Source organism: Callorhinus ursinus, unplaced genomic scaffold (assembly GCF_003265705.2).
Source record: "Callorhinus ursinus isolate GAN/ISIS: 27379988/994484 unplaced genomic scaffold, GSC_fseal_2.0 scaffold23, whole genome shotgun sequence".
NCBI classification, from domain to species: Eukaryota; Metazoa; Chordata; class Mammalia; order Carnivora; family Otariidae; genus Callorhinus; species Callorhinus ursinus.
In genome coordinates, this window is record NW_027397085.1 from 7,093,517 (window position 1) to 7,109,884 (window position 16,368).

Below are 16,368 nucleotides of genomic sequence, written 5' to 3' on the forward strand. Positions count from 1 at the left end.
TATATATATAATTTGGGAAAATGCTAGATACATTTTTCACTAATCTTAAATCATAATGACCTGGGACTGCTGATTCATTGACTCTAGTGGAGAGGGTTTGGGACTGAGGTGGGTCAACATCAGAGTGAGGTGCCTCAGGAGTAGAAGCAAAAGGCAGACATACACACCTCATTAGGTACTTGCTTAGGAGTCCAGGGACAAGGCCATACTTACCTGCTCTTCCCTCTTTGTGAAAGCAGAGACCAGAGGACCCAGAGATGGTATCTGAAGCCCAAGTCTCCTGTCCAAGTCCCCAGACTAGCAACAGCAGCATGAGAATTTATTAGAGAGAATTTATTAGAAATTCACATTCTTGGACCCTGCTCCAGATCTGTGGAATTAGAAATTCTAGAGATGGGGCCCAGCATTCTGGGTTTGAACAAGCTCTCCAGATGACTCTGATGTTTGCTGAAGTTTGAGAACCACTGCCTTATACTCAGCTGTCATCTTGGCTATGAAAAAAAGGGGTAAAAGGAACATATCCAGAAAGATCAAAGATTTGCCTAAAGAAAAAAAAAATCAGAGCTTAAAATATCCTTTAAGCAAGATCAAGTCACCCATGAATTCCTCTCTGAGGTTCTCAACAGGAGTAGAGAATACATAAGAAATTTTTGTTTGCTTGCAAAGAAATAGAGAAAGCTATAATTTTGCCTACCTGAATTGTAGCAGATACCTCCCCATTATATTTTCTCAGTAATAGTCATTAGGAATTAGTTCAATTTTGTATTAATTCCTTGGATCACTGTCAACAAAACTGTCAGCCAAAATTGCCCAGGATTGGTCTATTTCACGACTGAGTCTATTCTTCAGGATTTTGATCACTCTGTAAGGAGTACTATCTATAGAAGCAAAGAGCAAATGACTAGGCCAAGGGTCCTTAAATTCGACATGACAGGCCAAAAGTGTTCTGCTTTGGGAAAGGGATGTCTTCTCCCTGTGGTATCTTAAGAGCCTTTCATAGTGCCTTGTCCTCTGTAGCTGCTCAATATTGATTTGGGGAATGAGTGGAGAATCCATAAGGGTTCTACAGCTTGAGAACACCCAAAGAGGTGACACATGAGCTGGATCTTGAAAAATGGGAAGAAAAGGATGGATAAAGAGGGAGGGCATTTTAGGTGGGAGGAGAAAAGGATACATAATAGGCTGAGCAAAAGCCTGGGGTCAGGTCTAAATGTTTGGGACTGAGTGGAAGGCATTGGAGAGAAAACGCTATTTACAGGGGGATATGATGACAATCAACAACCAACATAAATGAATTAGTGAGTTAAATGAGTACTCATCCTCTGATATGATCCCTACTGTGCTAGGTATGGGGTCAACAGTGGAAAACAAGATAGACATGGCACCTAAACCTAGTGAAGAGTAGAGAACGATGGTAGGAGGATGGTAAGTGTGTTGATAAGTGAAGTATAGGAGCACACAGGCAGCTCACCTAACCTGAACTTAAGGAAGTAGGTGGCTCAAGAAAGCCTTTCCAAATGACAAGATGTCTCAGTCATGGCCTGGAAGAGAGGAGGAGGGAAGGAGTGTGGGGTAGCACGGGATGAGGTGGGCTGGGCAAACCTGGGCCAGATTGTGAAGGACCATCTAAGCCACGTTAAAGAGACACAGCTTTATCCAGAGGGGTGTGAAGAGCCCTCAGGAAGTTTTTAAATAGAAACAGACAAGTTAGTTTTGGAAACCTCACCGGCTGTAGTAAACACAGCTGAAAGAGGACCAATGATGGTGGCTTTAATTAGAAGTAGCAATGGGAAAGAAGTTCAAAGAGCTTGCTGGAAAAGTGTCTGATAGTTTAAAACATGTATTTCCTTGACATTCCCACCAATGGAAGCCAGAATGAATGCTCCCTCCCTTTGAATCTGGATGGGCCTGTGATTCGAGTGGAAGGGCTGCCATGGGATTTCTGAAACCATGAGGCTTCTAAACCCAGGTCATAAAAGGGGACAACAGCTTCTGCCTGGTCCTCTTGGGACACTCCCTAGTACTCAGCCACTGTGCTGTCAGGGAGCTACACACAGATGTTCTGACCCCAGTCTCAGCTGAGGTCCCAGCATCACCCGCCATAAATAGTAAGTGAGGAAGCCTCTGAGGTGACTCTAATCCCAGCCATCAAGTGACTAATAACCACCTGAGACACTGAGTAAGAACTGCCTGGCTGAGCCAGTCAATTCTAAAGATAATGAGAAAACGATTGGCATTGTTTTAAGCCACTAAGTTCTGACATGTTTTAGACATAGCAAGAGAGAACCAGAACACTCTTCTGATAACACTTAATGAAAGAGGTACTTTTTGTCTCCTTCTCATACTGTGCTGTACTCACCATGGTGACTTCTGGAGTCTGAAGCAACAGATATTTATAATAAATGAAACAATCTACAAAGGCACATAATAGGGTTGGGGAGTAAGATGTTCTGTCCAAATATTCTCATTAACAGAGTAAGTACATGCTTTAGGCAAATTATCGATTGCAAAAAAACACACCATTTTTGAAAGAAATTATGAAATTTTAAAGAAATAAATGCTCACTATAGACTAAGCAAACTTTTTCTGATGGTTCTTTAGCCTTCAGAATCGTCTATTATTTGGGGATAAACATGGGCCTCAGTTCCCTCTGTACTCTTGCCCTTCAGCATAACTGTGGGAAAAGGTCGAAGAGCCCAGCTTTTACCTGCAGCACAGTGACCATAGTCATCAGCTGTTCAGAGCAGCAGGGCTTGTGAGGGTCAGGGCTGCTATTTATCGCTCACATTTTTTTTTTCTCCTAATGAATGGTTGTTAGCTAACAACCAGGGCCATAGTCACACAGGGCTTAATAGCCATTCGAATTCTCTTTGTGAGCATCAGAAGATAAAAGATAAGGTGGGGGACAGGAAGCACGCCCTATTACTCCCTAAGACTTTGAAGGTAGAGAAATCCAAATGTTTTCTGAAAACACCAGACACAAAAAAAATACAATTAAGATTCTATAAAGGCACAGAATTTTCCTTAAAAGGGGCTAAGTCTTCACAGGGCTTAAGCAGAAGGAAGAACGCGGTTGTTATATAATTCTTCAACTAGGTATCCACATTCTGAATGCTACTGACGGTAATTATAATAGCGTTTACGTAGCACTTCTCAGTACCAGCCACTGTTCTGCTTGCTTTACGTTTAGTATCTCATTCTGTTCTCACAGCAGGCCTATGAGGTGCATATGATTACCCCATTTAACAAATGAGGAAAGTGAAGTGAGCCTTTACCTAGTATTCTATCTCTGAAGAGACCTAATATGCTCTACTGGGAAGGGTACTGGACTAGGAATCTGGATTTTCCTTTCAGCTCCACCCCCAACAAGTTACACCAATTTGGACCAGTCATTTCTTTCACCTGAAAGATGACGGAATTCAGTTAGGAGACTCAGAAGATTCCTCCTACTCTAAAACTGCTGATTCTATGATCAATTCTGGACTCTGAAAAACAATCAAGTTAAAAGCAAACCTTAGTTTTTGAAACAGCACTGAAGAAAGCATGTACAGAAATCTAGGAAGACAGCTGAGAGGCGTGAACATCATGTGGGCCTTTAGAAACAAAAGGCACAACTCACCAGTGCTGTGTTTCAAACCATCACGTGACAGATCAGGATGAGGAAGCTTTAACCTGCTGTCATGACACGTTTATTTAAAAAAAAAAAAAGCATCCCAAGAGAAAAGAGATCATTATTAACACGACAAACTGTAGAACCAAATATTTATGATCCACATTAAAAAAAAAATACAGACAGCATTATGTGGTTTTTATTGGCACTTATTTTGAAAAAGCACATGGCCTGCCCATGACCACAGCAGTAACCATTTAAATTTTAGTTTATTGATCAGTTCTGAGAGCTAAATTCCTGGTTAGTTCGTGCTGCTGAGAAAACAAAACAACCTCAAGATGTTTTCTCAGGAATATTTTCTCTCATTTTTGAGAAAATTTGACACTACTGAACCTTAAATGAAAATTTCAAGTCTGTATGCAGGTTCACAGTATCTTATTTGGGGTCACAGATAAATGATGATAGAAGCAGTGAAAAAATCCTAGGCTATTGCCCAGTGTGGCATGATAAGTTTCAGACCTCCTGAATTCAGCAAAGGTGTAATTTGCAAGCAACTACTCCCCTGAAAATTCACTGAAGTTGACCACCTAGGGTGAATTCCTTCCCACTGGTGCTTACTGGGTTCTACTCTGGTACCGGGAGCTGGACTGGAGACCACAGGCATGTTCCTTCATGGATCCTCGGAAGCGTCCTTCCCAAAGGAGTGGAGCTTTCTGCTTTATTGTATTTAGATCTTCACAGCGGCACAACATTAACTTCTCCAGTCAGCATGCCAGTTCTCAATGAACTCAGAAATTTAAGGAGACCAAGTGTTTGTTAGTATACCATCCACTGGAGTACAACCCCTGATTTCTTAGGAAGCCATTAACTCACTAGAAGCAGGCCCTTTCCAGCTCAGACCCATGGGGGGTTTGAAGCTAGGGTTACTCAGCCCACAGGGACTGGTTGAGTGGCTGGAAGGTCCGATGGCTGACTGTCCTCCTGTTTAATAGCATCATGTGGGATTTCCTGTCCCCAGGGGTGTAGCAGAGCAGAGTATCCAACGTGTAAGTGGTGACCTGGCCATTTATGTGCAGTTTCCCATAGATCTCATCAAATCTGGCTAGAAGGGCAGGCACATCCTTTACTTTTTTCCTTGCTTTGGCCAGCTGGGAAAAAGAAGAGCAGATCATTATGTATCTGCAAGATTTCTTCTTTGTTCTTCTTATCCTCCAAGAAGCAGAGATACAAATGCATAAAAATGTATACTGTATACCTATAATGGTGAAAACCAGGGTACCAGGGCACACAGAAGTATGAACGGATTCCATAAGCTATACACAAAATTCAGAATTAGTACCTGAAAATCATTCCTAGTATCTCATAAAAAGGTGGTACATAATATACAATGAAACATATCAGGATAAAGAATCAAATAGCAATGGAAACAAAGTTTGCCCAATTTAAAAATCAGAGCAGGAGGCAAATTATGTAAAGGTTTATAGCACATGGTAAGTTTTCTGGAATTCATTCTAGAAGCCATCCGAAGGTCCAAATTAGGACATGATCTGACAGGTTTAAATGGCTGTGTAGAGAAATTGAGGGTGGAGACTAATCTGGAGGCCAGTATCCTAGTCCAGATGAGAGAGGATGACAGTCTAGACTGGAAAATGTATACACACAAGATGAAGAAATAGATGTGTAACAAGTATATCTGGGAGGTCCAACTGAAAGGATTTATTATTGAAGAGGTCAAGGAAAGGGAAGAATCAAAAACATCTTCCCAATTTGGGCTTTAGCAACTTGGTGATGGGTGAGGTCATTAACGGAGACGGGGAAGATGGGAAGACCAGATTTGGAGGGGGAACAAGTCAAGAGTTCTGTTTTGGACATGGCTGAGATGCCTGTGAAGGATCTAAGTGGGTAAGTCAAGAGACTGTTGGATATACACCAATATGAAGCAAGGAGGGGAGGTCTAGACCAAAAGTATAAATATCAGAATCACAAGTGTGTAAGTGCTATTTAATTCTACAAAAATGGGTGAGCTCTAAATTATAATGCAGAGCTACTTTCTGAACAAAATCAATATTTTACTTAGTTCAATCCTTATTACTGATACAACCCGTGGCACCTGGGTGACTCGGTTAAGCATCTGACTCTGGATTTTGGCTCAGGTTAAGATCTCTGGGTAGTGAGATGGAGCCCTGCGTCAGGATCCCTGCTCAGTGGGGAGTCTGCTCTCTCTCTCTCCCTCTCCCTATGTCCCTCCCCCCACTTGTGCACACGCTCTCTAAAATAAATAAATCTAAAAAAAAAAGAAAAAAAACTTCTCTTTAAAAAAAAAGAAATGATACAACCTAACAGTTCTTGATGAAATTTATGTATATGCAAGGTCCCTAAGAAATCCTCTGGTCATCTTCTAAATATATAACCCTATTTGCTGCCAGCATACCCTCTTTTCAAACAAGGGATCCCCACTGAACCTTCAGGTAAGAAGTTCCAGCACTTGATGTTCTTAAAAAGAATAGCTTTAGTCCCCACCTCATGCTGAAGGTGAAGTGACTTAAGGTGAAGCACATGGTTTCCAAAAGCAGCCAAGCAAATATACCAAGCTGGAGATAACCTTGCTCTAAGTGCATATACCATATCAGTTCTCTCCTATCACTACACAAATATCAAATGGTGTCATTGGGATCATTCTACAGTTTAAGCAGAAAAGAGATTGTACTCCACTGTTAGTTGCAAAAATGAAATCAGTGAAGCAACAGTGACGTCTGGAGTGGTTTTAGTCATAGTAATTAAAAAAATCAGTAATTCTGTCCAACACTTCTCTGGTGGTGTAATAGCACCTTATCACCACACACGAATCATCTTTAATAACTGTTGGTATCAACACTCAACAGTGCATTTGTAAGGTGCAAGTTTTACAGTGCAAGGGTCTCCACACGCACCCTCACAAGCATCCTTAGAGCCAGCTCAAAGGCTGCTGGAGTCAGAGGAGTCATTTTCTTCTCAATAGCAGCTCCCTGCGGGCCTCACAACAGCCAGGGAATACACGCAACTACAGGTGGAGCTTTTTAAGTAAATCAGTCTTACAGACTTGGGGGGAAGAATCAGATAAAAATCAGTATTCTTCAATGTGGACTTTGTTTGGATGCTTTAGTCGTATAATTGGACAACATATTGATGGAGCAGGTCTAAGTAGAGTGATTGACATCAGTGCTATTGAGAAAACTGAAGTTGTGTCAGTAATGGATGCACACAACCGTGCACTTTAAAACCTGTTTGCATTTCCAGTTCCCCTACATTTTTTTAAACACACTCTGAAAGGGTTTGGGTGGATCACAACCTACAGAAAGCTAAGAATTTGAATAAAGAAGCTTTAAATTAATCATATCCCGTTAGTTTCCTGACAAGCTCCCTCTGCCAGCAGGAAGAAGCCTTTGGGTGGAAGTGTGAAAACGGGAAGGGGCTGGGAGGGCAACAGTGTGGCAGAGGGGGAGAAAGGAGCCCGCGGTGCTCCACCACCAACCCTGCCATCTCAGACGCCAGCAGGGACCTGTACTATCAAAAGGCAAGGGAGGGAGGAAGAACCAATCAACAGGCCCCTTCATAAGTCAAAACGACAATACCAATCATTACTAACAAACTGATCACTGCCAGTAATTTATGACTTCCTTACAGTTTTTTTCCCTTTAGCTAATAGATGTATAAATTACTGAATTTCAAATGACTTACAGTAACTCCTCTTTGTGTGCTTTTTTTTTAAGATTTTATTTGTCAGAGAGAGAGAGAGTTAGTGAGCACACAAGCAGGGGGAGCAGCAAAGGGAGAGGGAGAAGCAGGCTCCCTGCTGAGCGAGGAGCCCGATGCAGGACTCGATCCCAGGACCCTTGGATCATGATCTGAGCTGAAGGCACATGCTTAAACGACTGAGCTGCCCAGGCACCCAAGACTTTTCTTTTAGGATGAGAGATACTGTAGCTGATTGTTTGCTGATAAGAATGATCCATAGGGAAGGGGATGTTAATGATGCTCAAAAGAGAGTAAGACATCTTTTGAACTGATGCCCTGCAGTGGGTTAGAGGGATGCGCCCCGGGGCTCAATGGGGGAACCTGCTCTAGAGAGGTGTGTGTGGTCACCACGGCCTCAGCAGGGAAGCTGAGCACACAGGGAGAGGAAGAGGTTGTCTGTGAGGCAGCAGTTCTTTGTTGATTGCCTCCATTTCCTCCATGAAACAGGAAGCGGGGGGGCAGTGGGGAGAAGGCACTGGAGGCTTGAGGAGAAAGGAAAGAGAAAAGGGGAGCCGGGACCCAGGAAAACAGTGTGTGTGTGGGGGGTGGTGGGGAGCGGGATGGTGAGAATAATTTTGTAAAAGGACAAAGTTTTTCTAGAATTTCAGAAGGCATTTTCTGTTGCAAGAAAAAAATTGTTGCACCCAGACACAGAAGTCTTATAACAGGAAGAAGAGAGAGGTTGTCATATTTGACACTCTTTAAGGTGGCAGCCTGGAGAATGAAGACAGTAAGTGCACATTTTAATGAGAGCCCTTTCACCTTTAAATGATTTCTGCAGCAATCACATACTCACCACTTCTTCTGAGAACTCTTGTCTTCTCACAAATTTTGATAAATTTCCCTCTGCAGCATCCTTTAGTATCTTTATCAGGGTTTTCAACATATTTGCCTGGATATGAATCAAAATCTGAATACAAAGAACAAACAAGCAGAAACAAGACTGAGCCAGTGCTTAACAATGAGATATGTACCCTGCTACACAAGCCTACATTTATAGGCATCTACCTGCTTTCATGTTATTTCCTAATTCACTCTCTTGCACAAGTTCAAAAATGCTTCAAATATATGTCTATCAGCCAAAACTTATTTTCCAATAGCTAATCAAAACACCTCAACTTCAAAACTTGCTTAAAAGTAGAAATGCAGAAAAAAGGGATGGTGGAGTTTGGCATGTTTGGGCTTAAATCCTGGCATGGGCCATTACCAGCTCTATGACTCTGGCCATGTATTTAATCTCTTCCAACTTCTGTATTTGTAAAATGAGGAAAATAGGTTTACATCTTACATCTGAGTTATCGTGAACGTCGAATAAAATGCCAGCATACAGGAGGTACTCAAACATTACTATCAGTTTCTTCCTCCCTATTCCTTCTAGATTCAGAGGAGAGGACAATCACACAATCTTGTAAGACTGACTCTGGGGAAAAAGATACCTTTACCTTTGTTTATTTAGGTTTGGAAATTGTAGGCAAATCAGCTGCTGCAGGTATAAAGTGGAGGCTGGTTCAAGGCTTAATGAGGTACGCCTATTTACACTGCAGCCATTAAGGAACTTTCAAGACTGGGTACTGTACTTTGGTACCACTAAACTACCTTCCATCAGACACACACAATTAACACAAGAAAAAAAAAAACACATTTCCCAGGCGCCTGGGTGGCTCAGTCTGTTAAGCATCTGCCTTTGGCTCAGGTCATGATCCTGGAGTCCCAGGATGGAGTCTGCATCAGGCTTCTTGCTCAGCAGGGAGTCTGCTTCTCCCTCTGACCCTCCCCACTTCTGGTGCTTTCTCTCTCTCACACTCTCAAATAAATGAATTAAAATCTTTAAAAAAAAAACACACTCATTTCCCCCCCTCGTTACCAGTATTCACTAGTACAATTTGAAAAATACAGAAAAGGCCAAAGAAAATAAGAATAAGCCAGAATTCCCCAACTAATGTTATCCACTGTTTAATATATTTGGAAGGTAATACATGAAATTATAGTTTACTTTTTTTATTATACAATTCTTATACAATGAATATTTTCTCATTAAGAAATTATAGAATAACTCATTTTTAATAATGAATGCATAGCAATCCATCATATACCTACAATGATTCATTAATTTAACAATACCACTCTTCAATATATTGATAAATGTGCATACATTAAAAAAAAACTTGTTAATTTCTAAGACTTGATTTTCCCAGAAGTGAAATTACTAAGTCAAAGGAGGTAAACATTTTAAAGGCTCTTGATCCTTTGGAAAAGTAGTGTTTCTGGAAGAGCTATTTCTTTTTTTATAGCAAACCAGCTAAGTTCTTTCTATAGTCCATTTTATAACAATTTAAGTTTGTTGAGCAGTTGATCAGGATGAGGGGTTATCTTTGGTCCCAAAGAACAGAATGAAATGATTCCAAGAAGACTAAATCCAAAGAACCTGATGTAAGTTCAGTGTTCTAAAGCAAAGGCAAAATCATGAGCACACCTTTCATTAGGAAGCAACACTCCACAGGTTTCTCATATTCAAGCAGAAGCACTGACTGCCTTTGGTCCAGACTATTTTTTCAAGGATATCCGTATAACCAACACCCTGGAAAGACATACACAGTGCCACATGCAGAGAAAAGGACAGACATGCTTACTGCCCATTTTGAAAGATCCAAATTCAAGATTCCTCTCTTAAACTATAACCTCCTGTATGTCAAAGAGGAATAAAGACCTGTGTCATCCTGTGAGAATTGGGTTCAAGAAACTGATGCAAAATGCTAATGTTGTGGCTACTACTACTGCTCTAATTAATAAACTATCCTTTACCTCTCGGTGCCTTGTGAACTCTACTAGTATCCACAAAACTATGGAAGGTTAACTCATTAGCTTAAAAGTAGGGTAAAATCTCTGACTCCCAATAGTACTTCAAACTCTTGTTAATAAAAAACAACTGACTGGGTTGGCAGCTGTCCTATTGAGGGCAAGGAGAAGTCGCCCTTGTTACATGTTATGTCTCTAGTGCCTGGCACCTAGTAGACCCTCTACAATAATGAATGAGAAGGAGAGCTGAGGTCCCCTAGCAATTTACACAGATAACCTCCAGGAGCTCCATGCTAGAAACTATTAATGATGTGCTCCTGGAAGGTTTCAACATCTCTTCTTAAGTTTTCCCAATTTCTCTCCCTGCCTCCAGCAACTATCTCTGATTCAGAAGGGATTTCAAGAGTCCAGTTCAATACCTCGCAATATACTGATGAAGGGCAATATAGATGAGGCAGTTACTGATGAAAAGCCAAGAAAAAATGTAAAGCTAGGAGAGCTTATCTCAGGCTGAAACCTTAGGTTATGGTTAAGGAAAACTAGATCAAAGTACAGCACACTGCTTTAATCTTACAGATTTCAAACAAAAGGTTAGGAAAATTAGCAAGGAATAGGGGGAATTTAGGTAAGAAAAACTATTCAAACAACTACGGAAGGACACTTCCTGCCCCTCTGATTTTCTGAAACCCCAAGAAATGTTCACAAATCATTGGATGCCTTTGACCAAAAGAAGAGAAGCCCTGACCATGCAGTAATTTGCATTTCGTCTTTTTCTTTTCAAGTTTGCTATATTTGAAGTAGGATATCATAGTGCAGTAGAGGCTGCCAGTTTTCTAAATAATATCCATTCCCCCCCTTTTTTTTTTTGACTAACGGAACTCCCTAACTTCAACTGATGCTGTCATGTACAAAACTCAAAGACTGTATTTCTCAGGTTTCTTTCTACTAGGTATGGCCACAGGATTATATTCTTGCCAGTAACATGTAAGTACAAGTGGCTGGTGAGACATTTGGGAAAGCATCCACAAAGGGGCCTAATTTCTTTGTCTTCCATTCTTCTTACTTCTTGCTGGAAAAGGTGTAATGGATGGAAATCATATGCTCAGGATGGTGTTGTGAAAATACAGAAAGAGGCTGGGTTCCTGATGTTACATGTCACACCAGACCCAAACTGACCATCTCTGGTTTTCTACATGGAAGAAGAACAAAGCTGTATAGATTCTTATTTTTCTCAGATCTACATTACTCTCAACTAAAATGCAATTCTTAACTTCCACATACAGGCGAGATGCTGCCACAAAGAGATTTATGAGAAATGAGTTCTGTCTCCTTGCCTACCGCCATGCAGCCTAGGAGACTTCCTAGCGTGGGCTCTAACCTTAGGGTGACCTTAGTGACTGGAGAAAGGGGCACTAAAACATTTATCTGTGTTAACAAATAATGATAAAAGCAGCAAAACTAACCAACTGCCAATTCCCCTGCAAGGTAATTCAATTCCAAAATGGGTGTCCACTTGGAGACATGCCTTATTTCTAGAGACATGATTAGAATTCAAATAGCATCAGTGGAAAGCTACCCCATGTTGGTCTTGGCTACTTTCAAACATATTTAGAAGTGGAAATTAATCCTTCGATATTGATCAACACTGCTAAAGAGGGGACTATAGTTCTTTTGAGACTGATGGGTTTAAATTCAGAGAGCAGAGCCAACATGCATGTGCCTCAGTGAGATCATCTGCTAAATCAATTCAGTGTGTAGCAAGTATTAGCTGGGAAAATGGAAAATCAGGCCCTCTGGGTCATATTGGCAGCAAGAGCAATTTTGATGAAAAGAAAATTAAGTTGAGGGGGGAAAAGTAGGTGAGTTCAAATTCCAAATGGCAGCAGGAAAAAATTTTAGTATAAGACATTAATTTTTAAAGTAGATCAGAAAAAAAAACTTCATTTATTTCTGCTACTACTGACTGAACAGACTTTCTACTCAGCCTATTTGTGAGGTTTCCACTTCTTAATAATTAACAAATTGCCCTTAAGGATTCTAAGTAGATGACTCAGCCTTAGAGAAGCTAGGGCCCATTAAATCAGTTTTTAAAAACCTGCTCTAATAACAGAGATCTGAATCTGAAAGATTATTAAACCTGAGAACGGCAACCATCTCTTTTTCAATATCCCTAAGGAAGCCAAACCAGGTTTACACTGAAGTATGACAAACTTAGATTGGACATTTGGAAATAGTTCCTGAGTGAGCATTTTTAAACAATAAAATGGTCTTTAAGTTTCTGAACAACATACACTTCTGTGACCCAATTCATGGACGGGACGATTCACATTCAAGATCAGTTCAAAGGTTCCTTACAGAGTGCTTGCCCAAAACACGCTCATTCCACCAAATTTAACTGGCTACCTTTCCTTTCTAGCTCTCAGAGAAGCGGAGCTACTCCTGCTGCTCTGGCTCATGAGCATATTCCCACCATGCTCTGGATTTCTCCTCTTACTATTAATCGATAGCTTCATTCTCAGCAGCCTATGCTTTATTTCCAACAAAGCACCTTCTCATACGAAAACAAAATTATTACTAGATTCTCATAACCAATGCAACAGATAGCCAAGCATTGCAAGAGATGAAGCATCTAAACTCAAGGACATGGAGTACATGTACTACCGGCAACTTGGCTTTTTGACATCCAATCCTATGTCCTTTTCATCACTCAGAAGGAGTAGCTAATCCCAATCCTGGATAAAAAAAGACACAACCCTTGTCTCTCTAGGTCTCGAGTGGTGGGGAAACTCCTTGACTTTGTAGTCAAACATACTTGTGTTAAAACTCTGACTCTGCTACATAATTAGCTTCAAGGACTTGGGTGATCTACTTACTCTTTGAATCTCCATTTTCCACATGTATGATATGGCCAGATATTGTTTCTACAGTATCATATAAAATGAGCCAATGAGTATTAAGTAGCTAGCTGAATTAAAACTCTGCTAATCTGTATCTCTTCAATTTCTCACCACCAATCCTTATTGATCCCTCCAACCTCACTTCACCTCTAAGAAAAGTTGCCAATGATCCATAGAACACTCCTCTCCCCACACTCTTGTGTACCTCTTTCCTGCATAATGCAATGAACTACCTGAAATGCTAGCAATTCTACTTTAGTCCCAATCATGAAATGAGTTCATCTGCAGGCCACTCTCTCTCTCAGAAGGAATGATCTACTTGGGTACCCAGAGCTGTCCAAATCCAGTAGGAAGCAGAGAAGAAGGTACAACACATATGGCACCTCCTGGAAGACCAGGCTTCCTAATGTGTTTGGCTTACTGATATTGTTGGCTCAAACAACCGGAACTTCTGGACTCTGGACCTTTGCCACCTCGACCTCCCAGATCTGCTTATGCCTGTGAGCTTTTCAGGCTGACCCATCTGCTCTGATCTGCAGTTTCTGCATAGGCATGCAGTCTTGGGATAGGGGCTGTCTGCAGCAGGCTCTGATGGGGTTTCTATACACTGGTGCTATTTCTTCCCTTTTTCTGATAATTCCTCTGCCTCACCACTGATGTCTTATTAAACTCACTTCTGGGTTCTCTTCCTTTTTTTGTGGCATTTGTTGGTTCCTATCAGATCTGCGGCTGGTTTTATATAGATGAGCTCTCAACTGACAGCTCTGACATTCATCCCCCCTCTAGGCTCATGTCCTTTAAAAACTGCAAGATCTCTTTTTGGATACTTTCCTAGTATTTAGTCTCTTCCCTTCCAAAACCATCCTTTTTTCAGGGTCTCTATTATCCCTGTGCCTATCTTTCTGGTTCCCTAGGCTCATCTTTCCCTCACATGAACGGACTTTGAAAAGGTATTCTTATCTCAGAAGTCTTGGCAACCTTATTCTCTAAAGTTTACCATAAAGGCTCATCTAGTCCTTCTCTTGAAAGTCATCTGGGCACTGGTCTGGGGGTGACATTTGAGGATAATCACTATGGAAGAAATGAAAACCATGCAACCTTGGAGTTATGCCCAATTCCTACTCACTAGGTTCTAGGATTTGTTGAATATAAATATTTAACACACTTCGTTTCAAACAAATAAAACTGGTATTACCAAGCATTCACTGAACACTGATTACATGCCAGGTACTGTGTTAACTACTTTAAATGCATTAGTCTTTCAATTTTCGTAATGAAAGGACAGTAATATATTTATTACTACTGCTGTTCCAGATAAAAGGAAAATGGGGACCACAGAGTTTAAGTAAGTTGCCTAAGGATGAGCTCAAGGCTAGTAAGAAGTGGTCACGTTTAAAAGTTTACATTCTTTTAAATGGAACCCTCAGCAAAACTAATCCCCCACACAGAATGCCCTTTCACTCTCAGCCCTCCAAACCCACGGCCCTGCCCTCCCTCAGACACTGCTCAGCAATTCTCTCCTCCCTGAGATATGCTCAGTCTGTTCCCACTGGCCAGGCCTTCACTCCCCATGCTGCAACACTGCGCTGGCTGCGAGCCCTTATCCTAGTTCATACCGTATTGGTGTTAACACATTTCTCTTCTTTTGACAATGTTTTCCTCATCTTGACCCCTTAATGTTTCAGGAGACTAAGTTCTTGAAAGTTAGGGGCTTTCTTTTCAACACCCCATAACACAAGTATAGTCACCATAAGCAGGGCCTCAGTGGGGGCCAGCTGAGTGGGGCACATGGTGTCTCTAATGACCACAGAGTCTCCCAGTCTTTTTCATTGCTCCAGGAAGGTGTGGATGACTCACCGCTTACTGGGGCAAATGGGCCATGGCAGTCTGGCAATATAGAATGAAAACAGCTAACACATACTGAGTGCTTATCATGTCAAGCACTATTTTATGCACCATAGGTATACTAACTCCCTATGTTAGGCACCATGAGTCAGATGCAATCAGCACAAAGATTTTTCTCAAGTCTTTGTCAAGAGAAAATAGAGACCATCTCCTTCCTCTCTGTATCTACAGCCTTCTGTGGTCGTGTGTTATGCCTGCAGCATTTAGCTACATCTTATATCTGAGCATATCTACATTTTCTACCTATTTATAAATGTCTGTATTGACTCCTGTTACAGGGCCTATACTGTAACACAGAGCTCAATAAATCACTGAACTGAATCAAGATCTTGGGAGATCAAAATTCATCATACCTATATAAAAAAAATCTAGACATCATTTTGCCACCTTTCATGCCTTACTTTAAACAATAAAGAAGTCACTTACATTTAAATTAGTGCAGACTATGTTTTCTTGCTTCATGATTTGGGAAAAAATGGATATAGCTTTTGCCACCTGGTTCTAGAAGAAAAAAAAACAAGTTATACTCCAAATCATATGAACATTCCTCTGCTATCATAAAGATTGTTATTTTTTTTTTAAGATTTATTTGACAGAGAGCACAAGCAGGAGGAGCAGTAGAGGGAGAAGCAGGCCCCCTGCTGAGCAGGGAGCCCGATGCAGGACTTGATCCCAGGACCCCGGGATCATGATCTGAGCTGAAGGCAGACTTTTAACCGACTGAGCCACCCAGGCGTCCCACATAAAGATCATTTAAGTAGAGTAGGATATTCTTGTTCATTGGTGCCCCAGGGGTTTTGAAGTCCACAAAGTTTTTTTGGTAATCAAAAATGAACTTTCTATAGAATGTTTCCTACAGTTGCATATTACTGAATTTTAAAAATAGCTTCCAAAACATTTTATTTTTATTGAAGTAGAGTTGACACACAACGTTATAGTAGTTTCAGGGGCACAACATAGTGATTCAACAACTCTATACATTATGCTGTGCTCGCCACAAGCGTAGCTGCCATCTGTCACCATACAGTGCTATCACAATGCCATCGACTATATTCCCAATGCTGTGCCTTTCATTCTGTGATCTATGCATTCCAAAGCTGAAGATTACTCAATGTTTTAATAACCCGCCTGTGTTCCAGTTTTTCAGATAGAGGCATGAATTTGGCATTTCTCCTTATTCCACTGGAAGACTTAAAAAAAAAAAAGAAAAGAAAAAAACAAAATTGAGAAGCAGAAATGCAAACTCCATCTCTGACATCATTAGAAGGTCCAAGCCACAGAAGAGACGGAAGCACTGGCAACAACACAGGAGACGGAGCACAGGGGTAAGGTCTGGACAAAGCAGTGTGCAGAGACCACTGCTGCCTATCTTAGCAAGAGCCCACC

At 41.1% G+C, this 16,368-nt stretch overlaps 1 protein-coding gene across 2 annotated transcripts in view; it reads right to left on the minus strand.

The window, feature by feature from the left end:
* Positions 1-3,762: 3,762 nt before the first annotated feature.
* Positions 3,763-16,368, minus strand: part of PTCD2 (pentatricopeptide repeat domain 2) — a 30,970-nt gene continuing 18,364 nt past the window's right edge. For both annotated transcript variants that reach the window (XM_025892701.2, XM_025892566.2), the window contains 3 exons: positions 15,409-15,483; positions 8,181-8,294; positions 3,763-4,758 (listed from right to left, as the gene is read on the minus strand). In XM_025892701.2, the coding sequence (XP_025748486.1) occupies positions 4,534-4,758; positions 8,181-8,294; positions 15,409-15,483 (414 nt within the window). In that variant the 3' untranslated portion in view covers positions 3,763-4,533. The remainder of the gene's footprint in view (positions 4,759-8,180; positions 8,295-15,408; positions 15,484-16,368) is intronic.